At 43.2% G+C, this 27,197-nt stretch overlaps 1 protein-coding gene across 1 annotated transcript; it reads left to right on the forward strand.

The window, feature by feature from the left end:
- Window positions 1–570: 570 nt before the first annotated feature.
- Window positions 571–25,870, forward strand: LOC149364170 (cytochrome P450 3A41-like). Its single transcript, XM_089574162.1, has 14 exons — window positions 571–1,012; window positions 3,648–3,744; window positions 4,397–4,449; window positions 7,308–7,404; window positions 7,632–7,751; window positions 9,084–9,172; window positions 9,980–10,125; window positions 10,993–11,108; window positions 11,553–11,643; window positions 12,802–12,959; window positions 17,690–17,778; window positions 18,739–18,876; window positions 21,286–21,448; window positions 25,619–25,870. The coding sequence occupies exons 1-14, from the start codon at window positions 960–962 to the stop codon at window positions 25,709–25,711; spliced, it is 1,503 nt and encodes a 500-aa protein (XP_089430288.1). The 5' UTR covers window positions 571–959; the 3' UTR covers window positions 25,712–25,870.
- Window positions 25,871–27,197: the final 1,327 nt, after the last annotated feature.

Raw genomic sequence — 27,197 nt, forward strand, 5'->3', positions numbered from 1 at the left:
TTTCGCGGCTTACAGCATGGATGTCTGCTGTGCGGAGAATGTCGCGCACTTTATGTGCGCACCGTAGCACGATGTGCCAGGCGCTGAACCAAAAGAAAACGAAGCTTCTGACAGGCCTCGCTGTGTCGAGCCAACTTTTGGTGAACCGGGCTCACCAATACTGCGAATAAAAGATTCAACACGGAACAACCTAAGAAAGTTTGTTTGCATACCGTTTTCTTAATATTCAACCTCACCGAAACGCCACGTTTTCAAGTTTAACATTTTTAGCATGGGAGCCACTACCTCACAGAAGTGAATAGTTGGACAGCATATCGAACTCATAAAAAATAAACACACACACACACACACACACACACACACACACACACACACAAATAAACAGCGCCGGCGAGATAAGCGACTCGACGTAGATGCTTGTCTCCCTTTCTGGCAGGCATTTTTTCCCCTTACGGAGATCACACGCGGCAGCCTGGATACATCTAACTCCAGCTTCAATTCATGCCCTCCATCCCTTTGCCGTCTGAGCCAGTGTGCGACGCTAGATCGTGATTGGAGCCAATTGCACGCGGCGGGCGAGCAATTGCCTTTCTTGCTCGCCTAGTCTCCCCCCTTGACCGCCAACGCGCTGCTTAACACAGCGCCCTTCGTACCCCACCAGGCATCACTCGCAGCTTCGCTCTCTCGCATGAACGACGTGACACTCGCCCTATTTCTTCCTATGATATCTATCTGTGACGTTTATCCCGATCTCCGTAGCTGTTTGCCCTTTTCATGTGTTACTGAATTGAGAAGGTACGACGCATGCCTCACGAATTCAGCGTTTTTTGTAGCGGCTCTTTGTGTCAACGCAAGCAAACTCATTTAAATTGTTAGTGGTCCTGTAAGGTAACGGATGTGCCACAAGGTGATTTGGCATCCTGCTCTCTACTAGCGCTTCAAGTTCACGCGTGTAAAAAATGCTGCACGCGTTCGTCACAGTCCTGGTGTTTGCGGCATCGCTTTTGACATGGTAGGTGCATTTTTTATTTTCTTTGTTTTGTTTCAAAAAGAAAACAAAAACCGAGCTCAAAAAGCCTAAACTTGTCTGAGGTGAGCTGAGGCAGTCCGCTTTTTCGCGTGCTTCGTGTCGGTTTCGATTCTAGCGACACCAAATATTTTCCCCAGCCATTCTTGCCGCGTACCTCGCGTGACTGGAATCACCTTCCCGTAGATATTGCTGACATGAATAATTACGAGATGCTCCGCAGAGCTATAGCTAGCATTGCATACTCAAGTGTTATTTAAATTTGTCTCTCTGCTGTATTTTTCTAATATTATTCTTGTGCTTTTGCCACTCCTCCACTGTAATGCCTCTGGCCCTGAGGGGTACGATAAATAAATAAAAATACTTTTTGTGTCAGGTTCGACGTTTATCGCGCTGTCTGAACGATATGAGCGGTGAAAAACAATCATGGCGTTGTGCATGCTCAGATAACATGCCTCACCAGCATCTCAGGCACGTATCGTCACGAAAAGAGATAATCTGGGTGCTTGACATTTAGAGATTATTGCCTTAGGCTAAGGTGTTTCCCTGCGTGCGGTGCAGTGTTTTGTGTGGTGTAAATGTCCCCCGTGGGAGCTCCGGGCCAAGTGAGATCGCCTTCACCGCCCTTTCGCACAGCCGTCTGTGGCAGTTGTGCCTGCGAGGCAGTTTATCCTCCACGAAACGTGGTTCACATCGCTCTCCCATTTTTCATCTGGGACTTTTTAAAGTCTATGCGCCAGACAATCATAATTCATAACCCCATCTTCAGCACTTTACTACCTGCACGGAGTTATTTCGTTCACGATGTACAGAAAGCGTGGTAGAGATCTGTAGAGGTATTTAGAAACATTTTTTTTTTTTTCAGAAAAATTTACGTAGGAAAAAAGCCCATTTCCATCAGACAAGGCCAATTGTCCAGATTGGCAGCAGAGACAAAACATAAACGACATCATGCTTTGCCGCACAACAATGCAAAGAAAATTCTTGGGCCTGTATTAGTCGGCGAACGCCTTGCGTAAATCCCACCTAGCAAGCTTGATCCGCGAATAAGTTATAAATACGAAAGCAGGAAAGTATTTAAATTTCTGTGCGGTACTGCTCGATATGATGAACTCATCGTTATGGAGTGAAAGACCACCTATTTTGCAACTCTCTGCACCAATAGGTCATCGGAAGGAGATATTCGCGGGCAGAGACACCGCATACTTAAATATTGGTATCACATGGGCATACAATTCCTATTCAAAGCCCGGTCTGTAGTCCTGTCACTACCGGTGGGATCCCTGATTATTCCCCCTGACTGAACGACCTACAGAGTCGACGGTCACGATGTGCAAGATTTCATGTGTTCGTGTACTTGTTTTCAATCCGAATGCTTCACGGCCGAATAAACTTTTCAAACTTTTCAAACAATCGAGAACATGAATGCAAACAGAATCCAAGTGCATTCCACCATACGACTACAATAGAAAGCTATGTCGCCTTCTCATCAGTTTTTTTCTTTTATTTCTAGGGAACGTTTTTACTCGCGCAAAGAGGGCATCGATAGCTATGTCACGGCGCTTTGAAATTTGTCGGAATTCTTTCAACACCCGTTACAAGTGGTAGCCATAAAATGAAAGAATTTTTTGCGAGAGCAGTGAATAACCTCTTTCATTCTGTTGCAAAATCTGCACCTGGTACTGAACTTGTATAATGTGGAATGTAGTGCGCAGAGAGGAGCATCACATTTTACCAGGTTCATAGGTTCATTCTAAGCTTTTTGGCACACGAGGCCGGAAACTTGCACAGATAAAAATTTTGTAAATGCCTTTTTCGCTTCCTATACACGTACTTATTAGTCGCAGTTTACGAGCATCGGAAAACGCAAATTTTTTCTTATTACTCTAGAATCTGCACATGATAACAAAAATGGTGTCAGCAAACGCACACAAACATGTGGCCTCCACCGCCACTATTGGTGTCGCTGCCTAACTTGTCGTAATGTTGAAGCGTTTTTGTTGAAGCTCTTCCTACACCTGTCATAGTATCAGCCTAGTCTCTGCGTAAAGACTACATTATGCACTTTGTTCTGCTTTTTTATTGAGAAATGGGGAGCGCACTTATTAAGGAATGAAGTTCACCTGAACGAATCAAACAGTTGTCAAGACTGTTTGATTCTGGTGCCTACTCGAAAATACGTTTCGTTGCATAAAAATTTTGCCAATCAATCGGTACAGAACTTTCCAAGAGCAGAGGGCACATGTGAAAGATTGGAGCTTAAGATTTACCTGGTCAGAACAAATCATAGATTATATAATAAGACCAAAGCAAAACTTTTTTTCCTTTTAAAATACTCGTATCAACCACCACATTTCAAAAGCGGCGTCACTTAAATATAGATCACAGTCATATCGGTCAGCTTGCTATCCCGTGTCTGCAAATATATTGGCACCTACTTTTTGAAGAGGGGTGCTTTATTACCTATAGAGTGAGGCAAAAGGCGACGGCAGATGGTACGCGAAGGCGCGATGGCTACATCGTCGTCTTTCAGGTCAGCTGTGCGCCACCTGGCACTGTTAGGTGGGAATATCTTCTTCCTTGCAACTAGAATTTATCCTTTACCCCATTTTTATTTCAGGTGGGTGAGAAAAACATTCACCTTCTGGAGTGATAAGGGCATCCCATATATAACCTTCTGGCAGTATATGCGCTTCTTGTACGACGTAATAAAAAAGGTAAGTTAATATTCCTGCCCCGTGTGGTTTATAGGAAAGGTAATAATGCAGGGCCCTACGATAGCGGAATGTTTATGAGTAAAATCTACGAACAGGGCGAGGGTTAACGTTTCGAAACCAACGTGAACAGCATCTACTAAAGCAAATATGTTCAGGCATCTCATCCTAAAATGTACAAAAACTCCCTCTGAAGATCCAGGCGTGATGGCTGACAAGTTATGGGCTCATAACTTTATTCTTGCTACACTAACGATAATTATACTTTTTACACGTATCTAACAAGCTAGAACACGCAATGACATGATTACATTACTCTAACAGCTGCCATAACAGTAATGCATGACTTACAGGCACATTAGGATAGATTACGGATGGTATCATGCCAGCGATTTTTAAACGCCGGCTAAATTCTCTGCTCTTCATTAAAGAGTCTCTCTCTCTCTCTCTCTCACGGATGGTATCTATTCTTCAGTATTGCATTATGACGCAGCAAGAATGCTTACGAGGAGATGGTTTCACTGACTTACCGTAGCATACGCTAGCAGATCACTAACGCAGGTTAACGCATTAATAATTAGGAAACCCGTAGTCAAACATTTGCATCACAATATATGCACTGGTTAAGTTTTTTCTGCTTCTCTTACTTTTTCAGCCATTCGGCGAGGTGGTACTCAGTAACTACAAGCGCTATGGTCGTCTTTATGGGTAAGTGGACAAGCGCCTCCCCATCCGCCCACCGTGTTTGTACTCCTCAGGTACAAGACAACGCTTTCATGCAAACCCATATACTCCGGAAGACGATATAGAGAAATTTACCCTCCTTTTTATGCATTTTTGTATGTTTCAAGAAGTTAGGCTTTATAATCAGCTAAGGGCGACTCGACGTAGCTCTAGCAGTAAACCTATATGATTAGAGTTTGCTGCACTTTACGCATGCAATATGATCCGCAATACCTTCTAAACGCATATGAGACACCCACAAACAATCAACATATAACGCGCATTGAGAAAATACCATTTCTAAACCTAGCGATGCAAATAGCCTCACGCTTGGTAAATACTTGACGTCATTAGTTTGCTTATTATTTTCTTGGTTCTTGCAAGATGGTTGCAAGATGGTTCTTGCCGGCCGCCGCGGTGGCTCAGTGTTTATGTTGCTCGGCTGCTGACCCAAAAGACGCGGGTTCTATCCCGGCCGCGGCGGTTGGAATTTCTTTGGAGGAGAAATTCTAGAGGCCCGTGTACTGTGCGATGTCAGTGCACGCTCAAGAACCCCAGGTGGTCGAAATTTCCGGAGGCCTCCACTACGGCGTCTCTCATAGTCTTAGTCGCTTTGGGACGTTAAACCCCATAAACCTAAACCAACCAACCATTTCCTTGCTTGTAAACTCCCGTTTTCATATGAGTGGGTTCAAAGTGAAATGCGCACGCGCTTTTATTAACACGTTCCTTATTCTCAAGCATTCTCCTTTTCTTTAATCAATTGCCATAAAAATATTTATCTTTTCTTTAATGACAGTATTTCTAGTTGTTTTTTAAGCCAGTCCAGGAGTTACCCTTTTTCTTAGATGCCATCAGCTGCGATGTTCACCTAACAAAATGGCCAAACTACCAGCAATTTAATACGACCACACCGTTCGGGCCTTCCTCCTGATTTGTACGCGCATATAAATGAATAAGTTTTTTAACTCAATGCAATAGAATACCGTCTAATTCGTGCTGCGCTTCTGATATTATCATTAGAGGCGCGAAAGGTTTATATAAAAAATAGGGCTTTATCATTCTCTTCCGAGCAATAAAATGCGCTGGAGAAGATAGTCTGCTAATCTTCAGACTCGGGAATAGAGCTTTATACACCCATTGAAAGGTTTAATGAATGAAATGAGTCTTCCATATAGTACAAGATGGTCTTCAGTGCACCCTTGAGGCGTCCGCATGCATAAGGACGCCCGCAATCACCGGAGTTTTTCACAATTTTTCACAGTTTTCTAGGCTAAAATAAGATGTGAGCATCGATCCGTTATATTAGACGGAAGTGCAAAAAATGGCAGAAATCAGTGGTATATTACAAGTTTGTATAGATGTATTTTTTTTATCCGTTTCGTCAACTATGCAAGCCTACGAGCGGCTACCTGCCTATTGAATTCGTGAGATCACTGTTCCATAAGATAAAATTTTTCCCATTAACACAATGCCATAGAAATGCCACAAAATTTAAATTTCGATTATGTTAGGCCCAATGGCCATCGAGGTTTGAACATTTTGCGTCTTTCTTTTGTATTGTGCGGCTTGGCGATTGTAATCTTCGTAACGATTGCACACATGAGAGCAACATTTGCTGCATAAAAGCCACTTTTTTTTCCTTTGTGGAATTAAATTTATATTGTCACGTAATGGTGATGACAGTAAAGCAGTTGTGAAGAGAGTGAAAGGCTTCTTGAAACAAACTCTTCCTTGGGCTGACCTGCGCACACAAAGAACTTGACCGGTGACGGCGGTAGCAACAAGCGTGTTCGGCGATCGTAGCGAGCCTCCGCCTGCCAGGTTGTGTTTAGAGAAATTATCTTTGAACCTGCCAGCCGTCCTTTCTCTCTTTCCTTCTCAACTCTAGCAGGAAGGAGGAGGGCGACGCCAGACCAAGAATAACTACTCAATAATATAAATGACTGAGAAGAGACCGACTCGGACAGTAGCAGACCTGCGTACAAAATAGACAGCCTTCATTGAGCAACATTTGCAAAAATAAAGTATGCGGGACCTACGCATTCTCGCATCGCTCGGGAAGAGCAAACTGGGTTTCACAAGCCACACGGGTGGCTGCGTTTGAAAAGGCCATCTGTCGGTGCAATGGCGCATCACTTAACCGCGGCGCCACTGCCCCAGCAGTGGTATGAGAACTCGTCGCGATCTAAGATTTTGCATAGTTGCGCAGTCGGAAGTGGAATAGACTGGGGAGTGAAACGTTATGAACGCGGAATATATTACCGAAAGAAGAACGCTATCGCATTTTCTCCGCACCATTCCAATTCAGCACCCTTAATTTTTTTTTGAGGGCATGTAAAGCGGTCGCCTCTAGTTTCTGCCTAACTGAAAATGACCCTTTATTTCATGCTCTCTTGTCTATGATGACGCCAGGTAGCCATTATTTACTTGAAATCATCGTTGTTTTCTGCCTAACAGAAATGACTTGCTTTAGTTAATGCTGCCTCTCTACGCTGACGCCAGGTAGTCATCATTTACCAGAAAGATTTAGTCAAAGTCAGTGCCCAAAATATGATGTTGAGTAAGCCTATGATAGCACGATATGAACGGCCGAAAATAGAACCTGAGTCAAATTTGCCACCTTGGCTAAATGAAGAGCTTCTAACCCATCACTTTGCAGTTGAGAAAGTGCTGTAGAACACCAGATGCAGGTTTTCTTCATAACAGCACTGAAGCTAGTTCTGCAGACTAACGTGGCCTAGTCAGTTAACAGCTAGTAGTAACCATGGAAGGAATGATCAGAGCTAGGAAAAATGTCTTTTTTTTTCATACCAGAATAAAAAAAAAATGTTTTTTCACAGGTCCTACCAAGGCACCGTGCCAACACTTGTGGTGGCAGACCCAGAGATACTGCGTGACATCTTGGTCACGAAGTTCAAGAACTTCTCCGATAGATCGGTAAGGGTAACGGGAACGAAGCCAGGGGCGAACCTCATTGGTATGTTTTATGGGCCTCTCTGAATGAATGTGATACACGCCTCGGTTTTAGTGGAAAGGATGTAATGAAGAACAGCAAAAAATATATGGCAACTAAAGACGAAAAAGAAGAATGGAGCTGCCATGCCCCGTCGTTTTGAGTATTTTTTTTAATTTGTTCCTGTGCAATGCCTTTGTTACAACTGCAGGCGTCCCAACGCTTTGGAAGTGACCTTTGGAAAAAGTCCGTCGTAAACCTCTCCGGTAAGGAGTGGATGAAAGTCAGGAATGTTTTCACTCCAGCACTCACCACAGTCCGGCTAAGAACGGTAAGTAACCTATTTAAAGGGCAGCTCTCTAGTAATAGTCCTGAGAGGCAACGCATCCAGCATCAGTATTCCCTTGGCTTTAGCTACATGCAGCTGAATGATTTCTTATAAATAGACTTATTTTGTTTGTAATGTTATGATTTCCTGTTATGTGGCTATGTGTTTAAACGATTTTAATGATTTATTATGACATATAATCCGCTTAACGGCTGTCCCGAGGAAGAAACATGCGTCATTTAGTAGAGAGCTGGCGGTTGCCTGAGCGTGATGAATAAAATCAAATCAATTCTTTTAATTGCGTTAACAAGGAGCAATATTAACATGGCCAGGAATTAAGTAACATATGTTGACAAAATATGAAGCTACACCATGAAGAAAATAACACCAATTGTAGTTATTTTGTAAGCTTGAATGTAGGGTAAACTGGCAAACAATTGCGGTGCATATGACCTCAATTTGAAAGTAGCTGGCCGTTATATAACAAAACTTCTCCCTATTTTCTAAATTGGGATATAGCATAATGTGGCAAACATTACCCTGCTTATGGTCACAAGTTCAACGCGGCCATACCGAAAGCATGTAGATAACACCAGTTCTAGTTAGTGCATAAAATGAATAGAAGATAACATGGAAAACAACTTCAGTTCTTATGGTCACAACAAGCTGGCGGTAGCCGTATCGAGAAGAAGAGAACCACGCCAATTCCTGGATTTACGTAGACTAGCGTCAAAGACAACATGGCAGTTCTCGTTGACATGGCCACAAGTTCAAGGTAGCCGTAGTGTAAGGAACAAAAAACCTGCGTTCCAGTCATTCCGTAAACTAGAATACTGGATAACATGGCTAACAATTACAGTGCATATGATCATAAAAAATGAAATGTAGCCGTGTTGCACGGAATTAAATAACACCGATTCAAGTTTATGCACTAAATAGGTTATGATATATGTTGACATGGGAAACATTTCGGGTGTATTGCGTTACAGAACATTGCTTCGGAGGAGCATAACAGGAAAAGAGCAAGCAGAAGTGGTTGAGGTTGCTAATATTAATTGCATCTCAATTCAAGTGGTTGATTATCGGCGGGATGAAAGTTGCACGAGAAGACGTTATTCTCACATAAGATGCGCTAGGTGCTCATCAAAGCCATACGAGGCACAAGAACTGCTGTGTAGTTCACCGGGATTCCATTCTTAACCGATAAAAATTTCAGACCCTCTATAAATTACTTCAATAAAATTTCTTTGCAGAAAGTGACCTAACCAAGCAGCGGGAAAGCTTTTGAACGTAAATGTATACAAGAGTATTTGCGTATTAACCTGCTCATTCCAGATCGTGGTCAAGATAAAAACCGTTTCTGAAAGGCTAGCAACTTGTGTCGTGGACGCAGCCGCCAAAAACAAGCCTGTGAACTTCGGCGAGTGAGTTACCACTAAAGTCACTAAAGAGTCACTAAACGCATGCGCTGTGGAGTACAGCTCGAATGTTTGTCTCTGTATGTCGTCTCAGCTGCCCGCTTGAGCGTAGAATGGCCCACATTCACAAAGTTAAGCATGCTTATACTGTCGTAAGAAATGTTTGTGATTGGCTGAGCCTTGTTGTTGTAGGCTGCGGAAACAGGTCGGCGCACTGGCCTAGCTTGCAAAGTCTCAAAGCGTGGAGATAAGGTTAGCGCCTTGATACCAAGGGTCTTCTTTTGCACTTACTCCTTATCTGATTGTTTCTTTCTCTTCTTTATTCTTGCGGTTTGTGGGGTTTAACGTCCCAAACCGCCTCAGGCTATGACAGACGCCGTAGTGAAGGGCCCCGGAAATTTCGACCACCTGGGGTTCTTTAACGTACATCCCACAGTACACGTCTTTCTTCTTGGTAGCTTCCACTTGTGTTGCCAAAGTTACTGCTGGAAAGAAATATAAGTAAGCAGGCCTGGCATTAAATGCAAAATTGAGCAATAGGAGAGAGAGCATATCTGGATAACAAATCGTTAACTAACAAACGTGAATAATTTCTTCAGAAACTTCGACACTATGGAACTGGCTTTAAATTTAAGACAATGGTGTGTGGGTCCGAAGTGGCGCTAGTCGAGCGCGAGGCGATAAAAATTAGTACAAAGTGTTCAGTTTATTGCTATTTCTGTACACACTCAGGACACAGCTGTGGGACAAACAAATCTAGCGCCAGCGGAAGCGACGTTGTGTAGTAAAAACACGAAAAAAACTTTGTTCCAGTCTTGTACACCACACGGCAGTGGACATTACGGCTGCTCTGAACTACAGTATTGATTTGGACTGCAAGAATGAGCCCAACCACGCCCTAATTAAGTGTCTTCAAGGCTTATTCATGAATGCTGCCGGATGGAAGCTACTGATGATGTGTAAGTAGTAGCTTGGTACTTCAGTGCGGCAGTCATTTGGCAATCATTATCTCACATACTTCTATTCACGTTTACTTTCCTGTACTCCCTCCTGCCACCGTTATACCAGTTCGAAAAAGCCTGCGAGATTTTCGTAGCAATAAATGAGCAATGTTTCCTTGCGCACCAGATAGTAAATTAAAAGGCGGCTGAACAATTAAAGGGGCTTTCTCAATAAATTTGAAATCGTTAAGGCTGCTTCAGTCAAGACAAACTGGATTTTGCCCAGACAAGAAGAGCAATTCATATGTTTTATAGGAGCTCTTGCTTCCTATATTTTCAAAAGCAATTAAAAACATTCTCTACCAGTTCACCCGAGTTTATATTTACTGTGTTTAGGATTACAGTTTGTAGTGTAGAGACAACATGTCCCTAAATATTGTTTTTATCGGTGTTCAAAGCCTATAACCGGAATGCATTATTTGTTAAATAGCAGCATTATATTTTGGTTTGTCCACATAGCATGCTTTAGTTTTCATTAGTTGGAACCGTTGAGCAATTTTGTTTTGTCCCTCTGGTTGTGTCTTTGTATTTTCGTACACTGCCAACATTATTTAACCTTCTAAACTTTCAAACGATTTATGATCCAGGAAGATGTTTGACCGTTCGCAAGAAGGCAGGGTTGCTCGTTTCCAACTCCTCTTTCCGAACGCACGCTTGTAGTTCTCGAAGAAAAGATTATATGCACCAGGCAAATAATCATAGAACTTATAAAATTAGGTGACGCAGCACCTCTTGCATTGCATTTCTTAGCACTGCATGCATGCATGGATTGCATGCGTACGTGACAGTAAACGAAATTCTGCTTTTTTGGTGCTCTTTCCGCAGTGCTCATGCCGAATGTCTACAAGCTGCTGCAACCGGAATACCCAACGAAAGCGAGCACAGATGTATTCAAGGCTTTTGTTTCGCACTTGATAGAAGAGAGAAAAGCACGAAATAAGGCGAGTTACCGTAAAATATGCAGTAGTATATGCAATGGTGGATTACTCAGCGACGTTCAAGTTTGTTTCTATTGCGGAGGGCTTGAGCACATATTAAGACTTAGAAATAACCTGATTCTGGGCGAGTTTGTGTATTAAATAAGACAGAACGAGTGGAAAGAGTCGGAGGCTTTAAACGCTATTTGGTGGTTCAAACAGGCACAAGGTTTGAAAGACGGTGTTTAATTCCAGCTTGAAAATCTACTTCTCGGGTCGGCCTCCCATAAATATTTTATGAAACATCGAATGGCCGTAGAACCCAAGCAAAGGAAATTCACCATTAGACGTTTCCTTAATGTTAACTACATGATGTTAAGAACTACACGAGAAAGGTCGGCTTTTGTTGCTGTTAGGCAAGAATTTCGTCTCCATTTATTGCGTACATTTTAACGTGCCGACTTTCAGGAAGACGACGACTTCCTGCAAGTGTTTATGAACGCGGACTACAACTGGGAGGAAGCTGGAGACAAGAAGTCAGACAGTGCCGAAAAAAAAAGTAAGGCTGAGTTATCACGGAACTATTAGGAGCCTCTGGTTCTTTGTGGGTGCATTTCATGATGAGGCAGTGAAACTCGAATTGAAGTAAACACCCATTTTTCACTCATATGTTACCGATTATGTGCGCAGATGCGGCTGTGCCTTACGCTCCATGGGATAAAGATGCGTGTTTCTTTTAGAAACGAGTAATGGGCATGATTTATTGGTGCGAACAAGACTCACAGGGTGAAATACTGAATTACTTTCTGGCATGCTTGAAGACCGGTGCTGACGTACCAACATGATTAAGCAACGTACGTTGCTGATGTGACAATAACTTTCGAAGATACGGTGTGCTACAAAAGGCTGCAATACTTAGGCAAAGTGTAACGTAAATGTGACAGCTTGCTACTAATTACTGCCCCCGTCAGAAGAAGCTCCGGTGTGAGTATTCGAGGGACTCCTTTGATATGCCTTTCTGCTGTGATGTGTTTTGTAGAACTGTGCGAAATCGGTTCCACGCAATAACACAATACACAGGTATAAAATATCTTTTTTAAATGTCTTTGAAGATTAAGATATAGCTTGCATTTTTGTTTGCAATTTTTCGGTCTTTGGTATGTTGGTGTACATGCTTGTACAAACCACTCTCAAGCAAGGAGGTAACCTTCATCCTGATTTTGGTTGGTTGGTTTTTGGGGTTTAACGTCCCAAAGCGACTAAGGCTATGGGAGACGGCGTAGTGGAGGGCTCCGGAAATTTCGACCACCTGGGGTTCTTTAACGTGCACTGACATCGCACAGTACACGGGCCGCTAGAATTTCTCCTCCAAAGAAATTCGACCGCCGCGGCCGGGATCGAACCCGCGTCTTTCGGGTCAGCAGCCGAGCACCATAACCACTGAGCCACCGCGGCGGCTCATCCTGATTTTCGTTGAACTTAGTGGCAAATGCGGCGGTAACATTATTTACATCTGTGGGATATTGAGTAAGAAAAAATTTTTTATCGATGGCAGTGGTAGCCTAGAAATAAGTTTCTGGTGCTTGTCGGTAGGATCACACGCAGTGAAATTGCAATTGGCATTGCTGAGAGACCTTCATAAGGTTTATTCGAGGAAAGTTGCAAACGCCGCTGTGAAAAAGGGTCAGTGTGAATGCTCACCTAAGTATGTTTTCAGGGATGTCGCTAGATGAGATAACCGCCCAAGGTATAGTCTTATTCGTTGGCGGTGTGGAGACCACCACCACCAGCGTTGCTGTCACCACCTACTACTTGGCTCTCAATCCCGAATACCAAGAAAGAGCAATTGCCGAAGTGGACAAGGCACTTTCCGAGGTACCTGGGAAATATGTGGCTTCTGTCGGACGTGGAAAATATGTTGCGAAAGAAGTTATAAGCCAATTGTGAAGTAAAATGCCGTTTGGCAGGTACGAACTGTAAGCAGTGCACATAAGGAAGAAATCATCGGAGAGTGAATGATTCACTTTCGCGCCAAGACTGGACATATTTTCTACAAATTTTTTTGTTTTTTCACAGCCCCTGGTAAGGTTGTCGCCAATAAGCATTGTTTCAGGCAGCTGTTCGTCTTTTATTCTATTTTCACGAAATTTAACATTTTTACCCAGTCGAAAAACACAACAGAAAATGTTCTGTCCTCAAAACAGATTTTTGTCATGTTTTTGTCCATGAAGTTCTCGTAAAAACAGACATTTTTGTAGCAACAACAAAGTTTTGAGTACATGGTAGAGGAAGGTTGGTCAGATGGTTCTTGATAATCGAAAAAAATGAACAAGAGAGTAGTTAGTTACTGAAGAAAAGCACAACAGAAGTAGAGTGCAGATGTGTACCACTGAAAAAACTGTACTATTATAGCACAATATTGGTATTAAAAATAAGAAAAATCTGCAGTTACAACAAAACGACCAAACATTTGGTAGTATTTTTAACACGGTTCTCTTGTATTTTTAGACTGTGTAGATGGAAACACGAACCCCATGGAGTCACTGCAGGAGTGTGAGGTGAACCTATGCACCTCTCATTCGCGTGATGCGTTAATATAGATCTGAGCTCCGCCGTATTCATTTATTAAACTTTCCTATGCGACCTGTACAGAGCAGAGGAAAAAAAAAGATATGGTAACTGAAAAGAAACTCTACGCATTTCTATGGACGTACACTATACCGCAAGTCATATCCTTGCTACCGCATTCTAGCAAAGTAATATTCATCGGTTCAGCCACTACGCATGACAAATCATAAATAGTTGTCTCAAAACATTGTAATAACTATCCATAATATTTACTAAATAATCCAATTCCACTGAATGCCTCCTGCTGATACTTATCTTTGTATCATATTTATTTTACATTAAATTACAAGTCTGTGAATAATAGTGCCACTCGTCAGCATTCACTCATTACGGACTGCTGAGAATGGCACTCCATTAAATGGACATTGAAAACATCTAGTGCACCCCTCCAACCACAAGCGCCACCGTAATAGCACAGCGCGTGCTGAACTGTATTCGTTTTCGGAAGTCAGGACAGGGACAAACTCTGCCGCCTCCATAAAATAGCAGTCAGGGAAAACGCATACTCTGCCTCTTGCAGAAATGCTCTCCGAATAACTGTGAACGCGTGCGCAGGGCTTACGACTAGGCTCGGGAAACGAAGTGTAAACCACCTCTTCATCGAGGCGATCTTTACGAAGGCTTCAAAATGAGAGCACACAGGCCAACGGCGGCGGATGGTGGTCGGATAAGATCAAGAAATTTGCCGGAATATGGCGGCCGCGCCTGGCGAAGGACAGGGTTAATAGGAGAGACATGGGAGAGGCCTTTGCCCTGCAGTGGGCGTAGTAAGGCTGATGATGATGATTACCACAGAAGGCGAGTGAGCGCTTCTAGAGGTTCCGCATAAATGGATCGAACAAGGCAATGACTAGCGCATAGTGCCATTTCGGCCGTTATTCTCGTGCTTGCCAATTCTTCTAGCTGCACCCCAATTTTGTAGCACCAAATAGCCAACACACATTTCGTGAGGGGCGCATTACCAACACGGTTCATAAACGGCTGGCGTTTCCGCGCCTTAAGCATCCCAGCGGCACAAAATCAGCGCAATTATTATTGGGGAACTCAATGGTTTCCGCTCCTTATGACGCCGCTTACAAACGAGGATGGAAAGTTTGTCGCTGCACAAATAATTTGTTCTCTATCTACACCTCTGCCTACAATTGCTTAGTAGACGAATAAAATATCATCGTGTAGCCTAAGGTGAATGTACGATCAAGTTGCATTTCATTGGAAACGTAATCCTCTATGAAAACAGACGCATCTACACACATGCACTCCTAACGTAAGGGCGCGCACATTTACCAGCAACATCAATATTCCTCCGTCTCGCCATAAAACGAGAAACAAACGTACCATTTGCATGCTTTCCGTGTCCTGCTTGAGCTGGTATCCAAGAATAGAGTGCGCAATTTGTTCACAACAATTGGCTACTCTCGCTCTAAAACATATTGTTTTCGCAAAAATAAAACCGAAAGATTCTGCTTTGAGCACAGCCGACGCATCTTCCTCAACTGAGGGGCACCTGGCACACTTCTCGAATAATAATGAAAAGTGGCATAGCATAAACATTTTTTTCGTTTTGTGTCTGGAAAATATTGTCACCGACAAACGGTTGAAGAAACAGACCAGGTTATAAGTAGACGAGGTGGGCGTGCTAGGCAGCAGGTAGCTCGAGCGAGGAAGAAGACGATCTGCGAGCACCTCGAGTGCCCTAGGCTTGGCAAGTCCCAACTTAAACAGTTCAGCCGCGGTACGGCGCCACTGAATGGTTCGTACGGTGGCAATATGTATGGGCGTCATCAGTGGGCCATTGGCTCCGAACCGGCAGGTATATGGGAAGGAGGAAAAAAATTTCGCCACGGGATAGTTGCGTGGCAGCACTTTTACACGTGAATGCATACGGCAAAGGTGTAAAAGGTAGATATTAATCGGGTACAAGACAATGCTCATTGACTCTTGTAAGGCAGTTGGCAGAGCTAGATCGAAACGTCCGAGTACTTTCGTACCCGTCTTTTCCCCTCTATTTTCAGGAATTATGAGGAGACGTGAAATCACTGATGCAACAATTCTGAATTAAGGAGGTGTAAAGACCACTATAACTCCATAGTGCATCCATAGCACATTATCCCTAGAACAGCTGGAAGACACATCACTAGTCATTTCGCCACTCGGCCTGTTTACCAAGCTTGAGTCTATATACTATCTACAGACCCTGAATAGGTAGTATTAAATTTAAATTATTATCAACTTTAGAACATTAGCCGAAATGCAGTCCGAAGATGTCTATAAACAGAAGTAAAGTGAACTGTATAGACTTTAGACTACGGATAATCTATAGATAGTGTTCTATAGACTAAGAAATTAAGGTTTTTCTAAACTTCAGTCCATACATTATCTAAAGACAAAACAAAATTAAAGTTGCCATCAAATTTAGTCTATAGATTGTTTATAGAGAGCAGGTAAGTCTAAAGATTGGAAATAGGGTCTAAACATGTGCACAGGAGGTCTAAAGACCACTTTTATAAGGGCGAATGGAACAAGCATGGCAGACAAGCTTGCGTTCTCTGCGCCTGCCCGATTTCGCAGCATCGACAATTCACCCTAGGTGCCAGCGACCGTTTTGTGCAGAAAGATGACGTCTATTCTTCTTATCTTAGTTTGGATAGCAATGATTGTTCCTCCCAACCTCGACTATCAACAGGTGCCCGTCTGTAACTTTCGCTTCCGCCGTTGCCGCGGAGACTCGGTGCTTTCAGGGCGGCTCTGAATGTGCCGGCCATGTTCTAAACGATTCAGTGCCACCATTAGTGCAGCGGACACAGTTATAAGCAAGACGGCACGGGGCCGATATTCACAATGCACTGCGGAACCGTCCAAATAAAGCGCTGTGTGCAAACATTAGTTGTTTTTTGTTTTGCTGAATTCAATCTCTACATGAGAAGTTCTGAAACTTTGAATACTCATTTTTGGCGCAAGAAAGCACACACCAAATATTATATATCTTTTATTCTCCGAGAGGATATGTTTATTATTTTCGTGCCTTCTTGTGCGTCTGAAGTTTTGCAACTAAAACAATTTTCTTTTGCAGGCAATATATATCGTTTTTTCCTTTGTATCATTGAAATGAGAATTGGATTAGCCACACAATGATGGGTTGCAATGAACTGACCTTGTAATTCATGAAAAGAAAGTGGATTAACACCATTCTGAAATTTCTTATCTTCCCGCGATAACAAAAGACTTAAGTGGTTCTATTGTTTTACTCAGTGGAACTGCAGATCGCTCTTAAAGCAACGTAGTAAATTACTCTTATTCAGAACGACTTAGCCTGAAGTTAATAGTCGGTTGGTTTAGAGAAAAACCCAGCCCGTCTTTCTGTGTTGCTTGCAGGGGGTAGTCTACTCCTAAAAAGAAATCGTGAAACTGAATGAACGCAATTTTATGGAATAGCACTCTGAAGTTCAGTGTATAATACAGTTGTCCAATAAATAAAACAAAGATAAACGAGACTAGAGGCCAGAGTCCACATATTACATTTTTCACGACAGTGTTAGCCCGCTGAGTGCGGTTCAAATCCATATAGCTTGGACTTAAGCTTGCATTCTTAGCGCACAACGACTACTGCGAGAGAGCGGGAAGCCCTTTAATGAAAAAAAAAACTGCGAATATAGCCGCCTTCTAAAAATCGCTGACATGCTACTCTGCGTGGGCAAGGGAATTCAGAAGAAAAGGCGGAAGGAGAGAAGTGCGGAAAAGTAATATAAAAGAAAAAGGGGTGAAGATAAAATGCGGCCATTAAATGCGTACTAGGGTGCATCAGCGAGTAATGATGCTATATATGAAATGATGAATTGCATAGTTCGAAAGAATACTTGGTGCAAAAATTGTGCGTAGGTCAGGTAAAGCAACAAACCGAAAGGACAGCAGTAGCTTACTCTCAACCGCCCACGCGGTGATCCAAATCATGCTAAGTTTCCGATTTCTCCCTCTTTCAGGGTGACATCACGTATGATGCCCTGCAAGAGATGCCGTACCTCGAGGCTTGCGTCAAGGAAGCACTTCGCCTCTGCACACCTAACCCTACGTGAGAACAGCATGAGCTTCATTTCGCGTTTGTTTTTTGAACCCGGTTAATTCGCTATGTCATATTGATACTTTACGTTTCCATGTTTGCTTTAAGAACAAGGAGCTTGATGCAAAGAAGTGCATTAGGACAATTTTGTAAAAAGTTCAGCGTTCATATTAAATGGTTTTCTCCTGCAGCTTCAAATGTGCTGACTAGGAAATCCAGGCTTTAGTAACCGGAGGCAGATAACCTCAGGCGCGTCATCCAGCCTAGGGCGGTCAAGATGCCAGTCCTGAATACCTGAAAACAATTTCCGCATATCTGTAGCATAGCTCACCTTTTCTTTCTACCTATGACGATGGTAATGCTCTTTCCGCTTGGGTTGTGAGCTAAGCATTATAGACAAATAAAGACTTAAGTGTTTCTTTGTGTAGTGTTTAGTGTTTCTTTAGTGTTTCTATCATTGTTCAGGAGGGGAAACGGGTCCTGTAATTGTTCAAGGCGGGAACAAGCCTATCTTGCTGTTTAACGCTGTTGCTTTAATTAATCAAATTTGTTGCCTGATCAAACATAGTCAGTTAAAGAAAGGCTTCCCAGCGCATTTTTTACGTTTTCTTTTCTTTGTTAGCTTTGCAATGTCATGTCGTGGCAAAACTATCGGATATCGTTTCCAGCAAACATGCTATGGATAGGAAATATAGTGTTCAGAGTCGTTGACTGCTCAGAGGAGAAAACCTGCTGGCTAAATTATTTGCGGCCGCGTGTTGATGCACTGGAAATAAATGAGCATATTAAAATCATCTGAGCGGAAGTACAGTTAAATGAGCATGCATCGTAGTTACCGCGTCAGCTTTCTCAGCCGTCTAAGAAAGCAATATGGCGTTATTTCGCTGCCAATGTCTTCCAAGGCATCTGAGTATAGCTCATGAAGAGAATAAACGTGAATGTCTCATTTTTTCATTTCTTTTTGTTTGGCAGATTGTTGCGGCTCTGTACTGAGGAAACCACTGTGGCCGGTATCCATTTCAAGCCCGGAATGTGTGTGGATATCCCCATGCTGGCCATGCACTACGACCCCGAACACTTCCCCGATCCGGAGAAGTTCAACCCAGACAGGTGCGCATGAGTGAACTTGCGAAGGAAGAACAAATATCAACTATCCCCTTATTCTAAGCGCCTTTATCTTACCGTCTCATATAGTGAATTTATTTGAAAACGGCTGTTCTGTGAGCGGAGGTCTCTACCGATATTAGCAAGCTACTCTAGCTGGTGAATGCTGCATGCATAGGCCCAAATTCCATAGTACCTGCTATTAGCTGCTAGCATATACCTCTTACGGATGCTGAAGTCATCATCGCCGGCGCCAGCGTGAACAGTAAAATACACCGCCATCGATTGTATACGCGCTAGACTTGAAGTTAATTACCCTCTCTTTCGCCCCGCCGCGGTGGCTCAGTGGTTACGGCGCTCGGCTGCTGACCCGAAAGACTCGGGTTCGATCCCGGCCGCGGCTGCCGAATTTAGATGGAGGCGAAATTCTAGAGGCCCGTGCCTAGTGCGATGTCAGTGCACGTTAAAGAACCCCAGGTGGTCGAAATTTCCGGAGCCCTTCACTACGGTGTCTCTCATAGCCGCAGTCGCTTTGGGATGTTAAACCAAAATAAACCAAACCAATTACCCTTTCTTTCGGCTGTTGAACAAAGTCTTTAGTTTCAACCACTAAGTATACAGCAAATGATACTTAAAAGAGCATTGAACCATTGGTTGTGTACGGAAAGGTAACGTGGTGCACCACCACGAACATACATGGCCTTACCCTATAGCGCTTATACACCTCACTGCGCTGTGACTACTTTCTTGCCGCCATTATGCCCCCATCGAGCAGTCAGCGCGTGGCGCCGCCGACTGGACAGCAATGCAATGTCACAGGGAACGGTACGACATGACACGGCTGGTGACGGAAGAGCGTATGTTCGACTGTGCTCTCGAAGCTGTAAGTCGAAGCAACTTGCAAACGGCCACTGTATTTGAAGGGGCAAGTGCAAGAGCTAAAGAGTGCAGCTTTAGTCTGTCCAGCCGCGTTAAGCACCTAAGAAAAAAAAACCTTTTGTCTAGAACATCGCTTTAAGGCGCACGTGCCATTTAGGAGAAAGTTACTACTGGATCAATAAATAGGACCTCGCTCGGCAAATTGAATTAAACTGAGACTAAAGGAGACGCATTACGAAAGATAATGGCTTGCGTGCTACATGCCGTTCCACAGCGGCACAACTCAGGATTGATTCCATTTCTCAATCCCGCGGCAAAACATCTGGTGATTTCAAAGTAGCCACCGAGAGCTAACTGTTGATGCAAAAAGGTAACGGGCTGTTTCCATGCACAGTCCCTAGTTTGAGACATCAGTGAGCAAGCAGGAACAGCTCATCGCTGAAACAGTTGAGATTGTGCCTCTCGTCAGCCATCCATCCTAAATGACATGTGAAAAGGCGGAATCACTCTCTTAAGATTAACGTTATGTAGCTGTTAATCACGCAATCACAAATAGCTTTCCGAAGCAATGCAACGGCTTTTTATGTTCTGTACATGAGAGCACGTGGCGATTACACTCCGTGCCTTTGGGTCGACGAAGCCACTATGCTGGTGTTTGGTGCGTTGTCTGCGGTCTTCTTTGAAAACGCATTTGTCTTTCTTGAGAGAACTTGAAACGCGTGGCCAACAGCCACGTCATGTTAGAGTATATTTGTTGAGCCTTTTTCGCAGAAGCTCAAACGCGGTTATTAGAAAGCGGGCGCGGTGAAAAAGTGGTACTTAGAAATAACGTTATCATCTAAGATATGTCATTCCTACGAAATAAGCTCAAGGGAACTAACCACCCACAAGATAGTCGTTTTGAAAGACTGAACAGAGTGAGATAGACGAAACTGGCCGGGTAGAAACTCTCTGCGTGAGTTTACTTACCGACTTTTTGCGCACCATAGAGTGACACGGCCCAGTGTGGACCACGTACCAGGTGACCTTCTGTGTCTTGCCCGTGCTGTGGTTCTCGCAGGTGCTTTTCGCTCCAGACCATACGGGAACTAGAATGCCACGTAGCATGTGGGCCGCGGAGGGATGTATACTGGTGGGCGTGGCTTCGAGCGTGTCAAAGATGCACGCTTTTCATAACAGGATTAAGATGGACAAAATGTCCTGTACTGCAGCACAGAGGTTAACAGCGTTTACGACATTCTCATAACTGATATGCATATTACAAACGGGCAGCTTCAAATGTCTAATACAAATATCTGAAGTTGGTTCAATAGCTTACTGTACTTACCATGGTTTATCTATTTTCTAATGTCTGCTAACTGTAGTATTACTCTGTAACAGAAGCCTTCTTTCCTTAATCATTTGCGGGCTTCCTTGAAACACCACGTAAAATTAGTAAGCACCGGTAGACGTCTTTGTCTTGTTCTGGGGCTAACGCGTCTAAGATGGTGTTGGTGGTGACGATAGTAATGACGATAGTTTGACACTATTAAACAGGTTTCTGCCGGAAAACAAGGACAGCGTGCGGCCCTTCACATACATTCCTTTCGGTGCCGGACCGCGAAACTGCGTCGGCATGCGGCTTGGAATACTACAGGCAAAGACCACCCTCGCTTCACTGCTACGTCGCGTTAGGTTTGAGACCTGCCCGGACACAATGGTAAGTGCAGAAGCTTAAGAATACGAGGCACAAATTTTGCGGATCTCACTACCGTAGTCATGGAGGTTCTTTGACAAGCTTTTCTATGAATAGTTTGTAATCGGTATTCCACGTCCCCACATTGCGGGTATCAGCAAAAGCGTGCGTGCGTTCCGTTCAGTGCAGGCAAATGATTCTACACATACCTGAAGGCGGTTATTGTCTTTATAAAGTTAGCATGAAATGCACATATCCTACATCTTTATTGTTAATATAAGCTTAACACTTCAGCCTAAAGTTCGGCCTTAGGTTCACCGCTGTTTTAGGGATGATGTTTACCTGAGTGTGCCGTGCATGGAAGATAAAAGTACTTGGCACTTAAAATATGTTGGACACTACCCCTTGCGCGTGACCTTCCGTGTCATGATAGGCCAATATACGCTTAGCCAATAAACCTGCAGATAACGGAAACTCTATAACGCGAACTGTTTTCACGGTTCGCCTGCTGATAGCCAGAGCCTGCTGTCAGTCAAACACGCCAGTACGTTTGCGATCAGTTAAACCCGTCACACCACCGATTGCAAGTCTGAAACCCGTGCACCTTAAAGCAGCTCATACGCAAATGAAGAATACTATGAGAATTCCGCTGAGAATACTACTTGAATACTACTTGAGAATACTATGAGAGTTTACTGGTCTTGCACCTTCTGTCCTTCGCGCAAGTGACGCCAAGCCCGTGCTGTCACCGTGGACAGGCAGTCAGTGCAGTGGAAGATGAAAACGGAGTGAATTGAAGGAACAGAATAGTCACATTATACCGGCGGGGCGACCACTGCATGGGATACGACAACAAAGTGCACTTTGTGTCCCTCTTCATTTTTAGAGTCGAGAGAATTCACAATGTTGGGCGTACGTATTCGAATTCGAGTCAATTTGTTATAAAAAATTAATCGGGGCATTTTGTTTAGCCTTAATATTTTAAATTATAGCGTGACTGTAAAAAAAACTACGCAAAAAAAGGAATATTGGCCACAAGAAGTAATCCCTTTGCGCCTTGTGATGAGACTGCTGTCGGTCGTGTACCTTTGCATTGTGGAAACGAATATATACTGGACAGACAGGTAGATGTAGCAACAATCAAATGAGCATGTTAATAATGTTAAGGTGGGTGGGGGGGCAATTAGCACCCCCTAAGTGCACACTTCCATAAATGCACAGCTATGCTTAGGCTAAAAAAAATGCATGCCTGCGTTTGAGCGAAGTTATGTTGTTCCCGGTCACAGCGATTAGTAGGTTTGAGAAATCATCGAGGTGTCGAAGATAGCATGTGCAGGTGCGTAACAGTAGCAGCGCTCCTACTACACCAAAAAAGGGACGCATCTTTTTGGATCAATGGCTACCAAAGAATTGATGTTTATTATTTAATTTCAATTATCCTTTGCTCCCTTTCCTTGTTGGTGTTTCGTTGGTGTCCATATACCGTGCTTCGGCAAGAACTAAACAATCAAAAGCGAGCACCCGTTTGGCTGTGTACTTTTTATTGTTTCTTCCTGGTGCCGCTTTCTTTTAGCAGTTCGTGCTATGAGCTCTCTAAAAGCAAAGTGAGGTATGAAAGCTATAAATAGCTGTTATAGCTATATTTAACAGCGATAAAAAGTAATATTAGCTTAGTTTTTGTATTCCATATGACAAAAAGTTGAAACAATACTGAAAAACATTACTCATTGCCGAGAATCAGAAGAACATTATGTGCAATGAAATCTTTACGAATAACGCATCTGTCCACTCATCTTCAAGGCTCGCGCCCCCTCTGTGGCATAGCGTTTAAAACAGACAACTCAGTGTGTCAGAGTTTCCGTGAGACAGCCGAAATATATGTTTGCTGTTTATGAATGCTGGACACAATCACACGAACTTTATTATATGCACAGGCAACATTTATGTTATCTCGTACGACAACATCGGTGTTCGTTCTTCCAAGAAAAGGGAAAATGTCCCCACTTGTATCAGGCTGTTCATAGTAATTTCCATACAGATTCTCTGCTAGACAAGGTCAAATTTCCTGTCCATTGATATCGCCCAGCATTATCCTTTTTTATTTTATTCTGCCTTGGAACATGTGAGCGGCATGGCATATTTGACTGAAGTCACAACGATGAAAGAGCCTCGTGAAAGAATTACAGCTACCTCCCGAGCGATTCCACCAAACATTTTAGATAACTTGGCAGGAAATCCACGTGTCCAATGAGCATTGCCCATGAGAATCCTGTGGCGCATGTAGAAGATAATTTTCTGCTAAAAAAGTGTTCGACTTGGAACACACATTGACAGACTTCTTTTTATTCAACGAATACACTTAAAGTAAGTCTGTTATTACTCCGGCATTTAAGTACAGACCTTCGTTTAAGGCACACATTTTCTTTAGCAAACCTACCGTTTGTCATAAAATGCTAGACATTTTCCGGACCTGAAGTGTATATTGACGCCTGCTTTTATTCTGTGTCCTTCTTACAAGGCATCCAAAATAATGTGATTCTTGATTTACACAACTGAAACCACCTAATATACAAGATATGATGTCTTAATCAACCAGATTTTACGAGATCTGCAAGGATGTATAAAGCACGGTGATATCCAGAAAGTTATTCTAAAGCGGTAGCGAAAATTATTCTCGACATATTTACGAAACCTATGCAAATTTTCAGACATACTTATAGCAGTTGCGAAATGTTCCGCCATTTGTCGACTGACTTTCTATACTCAAAACATGGCAGGCTACGGCCAGGCACAAACGCAGGAACCGCCGTATCCTACTTCCGTATCGGAATACGTATCCGTATTCTTCTAAAAAACAAGTGAAAGAAGCACTACTGCTAAAGGTTGCAGATTATTATCAAATGTCGCGATCATATTTTCATTTTATCGTGACCTCAAAAGAAAAACCTGAAATAAAAAACAAAAAAGGCAACCAATACAAGCTGGCTCATATCGAATGTTAACTCAGAACCAGGACTGGCCTTCAATCGTGGTTGTTGGCGAGTTATACCCTGATAACGTTTTCAACCTGATGTTACCTGAGACGTCACCAAAGAATGTGTGAAACTGTTTTGTGCTGTTAGCTTTTTCTTGTCGATACTCTGTTTTTGCTTTTATTACTTATGTATATTTCTTTCTTGTGTTTTGATTGTCTTGTTGGCTTTTTCTTGTCGATGCTCTGTTTTTGCTTTTATTACTTATGTTTATTTCTTTTTGTTTTGAATTGAAAAAGACTGCGCTTGAATGTGATGTGATTTCCCTAATGTACAAGGTCTCCTTCAGCAAATACTGACACTGTTCGCCGCACAGCGTGCGTGAAGGTCACGAGGCCCCGTCAGGCGCCATATGGACGCCTTTTGCCTTGTGAACCTTAGCAGATATAAAAACAAAAAAAAAATCCCAAGTATATGTACCTTGATTCTGGTGAAATAAATTTCATTTCATTTACTCAAGAAGTTATTTTGTTGCCAACTGCAAGTCTTTGTGGGCTAAACTGATTCCTGTTCTCAGAGGGGGCAGAAAACCTCTCCCGTCTACAGTTTTGGAGGAGGAGGAGGAGAAAACATTTATTGTTGCACTGTACTGAATTGGTAAAGTGTGGTATGGATGGACGTTGACCTGGGTGGCCGTCCCTATTCCGGGACGCCATTGGCTGCCGCCGCTGCCCGGGCTCTCTGGACCAGGGCCCGCTGGGCCTCCAGGTTCGAGCTGGACAGGGCCGCCTCCCAGCCCTCCCTAGTTGGCTGACTTATAACTGCTACATTTGTATTTAACTGGCAGACCCACACCATGTGGTATAGGTCAGCATACTGCCCGCAGAATTTTCACCTGCCCGTGAATGTCGGGTCCACGTGTTTTAGTACGGCGGGATATAGGAAAGACCCGGTTTGGAGCCGTCTGAGGTGGCACTCCTCGGTTCTGTCGAGACCCTTGGCGGGTCCCGGGAGTACCCTCCTGCAGAGGCGTAAATGGTTTGTGGTATCCGCGTCTGTCATTGACTGTAATACCTTTAAACCAATGTATACTCCAATGAACACAAACGAACGAAATTATAACAGCATGTAACTTCAGTTTTGTTGCTGAATTGTTTTAATTGCCATGTAAAGTCGTAGACCGATTTCATTGCACTTACTTCTGATTTTGTTTTACTTACAGGTGCCGCTGAAGTTTAAGCCGTGCCATGTCCTTCCGGACTTTGATGGCCCACTATTTCTTCGCGCCGTACTGCGTAACCCGTCGAAAAATTAACCGGCGGTCTTACCTGACAAACCAACTGTTTTACCTCATTTCAACTATGAAACAATGTGCAAGGAGTGATGGTAGAGAGTACAAAATAAATGCAAAATTATTGCTTTTCTTTCACACCTGTCAGATATGCAAAAAAAATTAAACATGGTGCAATAACGACTAATTTCGTGCCACATGATACATAGAAAGAGAAATCATGCGTCTGCAGTAAAGACAGTTTAAATACTGGCTCCTTGGACATCATCATTAGCCTGACTACGCCTCCTTCCTTAAGAGCAAAGTCATCTCCCATGTCTCTCCAATTAACCCTGTCCTATGCCAGCTGAGGCCACCCTACTCCCGCAAACTTCTTAATCTCATCCGCCCACTTAACTTTCTGCCGCCTTCTGCTACGCTTGCCTTCTCTTGTAATCCACTCCTTTAGCTTTAAGGACCATCGGTTATCTTGCTTTCGCATTATATGCCCTGCCCATGCCCATTTCTTCCTCTCGATTTCGACTAAGAGGTCATTAAACCGCGCTTAATCCCTGACCCGCTCAGCCCTCTTCCTGTCTCGTTACACCTGCAATATTCCTTTCCATAGCTCAGTGCATTGTCCTAATTAAGTTCGAAGCCGTTTCGTTATTCTCCATGTTTCTGCCTCATAGACGAGTGCCAGTAAGATACAGCTGTTATACGCTGTCCTCTTGAGAGACACTGGTAAACTCCTATTCATGACCTGAAAGAACCTGCCAAATGCGCCCCCCCCCCCCCCCCCCATTCTGATTCTTCTGGTGATTTCACTGTCGTGATCCTGATCAGCTGTCACTACCTGCCCTAAGTAGACGTATTACCTTACCACTCTAGCACCTCGCTACCAAATGCGAACTGCTGTTCCCTTCATAGTCTGTTGAACATTACTTCAGTTTTCTACGAATTAATTTTTATACCGACCGTTCTGGTTTTCGTGTCTACCTCATTGCTCTTGCTTTCCAGTTCATTTGCTTAGTGACTTCCAAGGCAATGTCCTCAGCGAATCGCAGATTATTCAGGTATTCTGCACTAACTTTTATCCCGAACTGTTCCCAATCCAGGCTGGGTTTACTGACAGCAGGCCAGTATTACAATATTAAAATTCGACCAATATTACAAATTGAAGCCTTAAAAAATTATAGGCTGTAATTTATTTCCGCTCAAAGCTAAATGCTGTACAAAAATTAAGCCGGAATGAAAGCTTTTTTATCTCGAAACTTGTCGACGGCGACATCACCATAAACATTTGAAGGTCGTGGGCGATATAGCGTTTACGTGAAACGAAAAATATGTGGACAAAACACTGCTTCCAACGCAATAAATATCTTATCAGAATCCTTGCACTGACTCAAGCTAGCCAATAACCTAATTTATAGCCTCATAACTGAAGTTTCCAGTTAAAGAAATGAGTAGCTAATGATTAACAATTTTTTTAGCTTCCGGGCGCGGCCGGAAACTAAAATGATTTGTAACT

This window comes from Amblyomma mixtum, chromosome 2 (genome assembly GCF_055824585.1).
Source record: "Amblyomma mixtum isolate Tamu chromosome 2, ASM5582458v1, whole genome shotgun sequence".
Taxonomy (NCBI): Eukaryota; Metazoa; Arthropoda; class Arachnida; order Ixodida; family Ixodidae; genus Amblyomma; species Amblyomma mixtum.

Bases quoted from the DNA above. Each gene is read 5' to 3' on its own strand.
- LOC149364170 (XM_089574162.1), top strand. From the start codon at position 960: ATGCTGCACGCGTTCGTCACAGTCCTGGTGTTTGCGGCATCGCTTTTG. The intron at 9,173-9,979 runs GTGAGTTACCAC...ACTTTGTTCCAG, and splicing joins AAGCCTGTGAACTTCGGCGA to TCTTGTACACCACACGGCAG. The intron at 11,644-12,801 runs GTAAGGCTGAGT...GTATGTTTTCAG, and splicing joins AGACAGTGCCGAAAAAAAAA to GGATGTCGCTAGATGAGATA.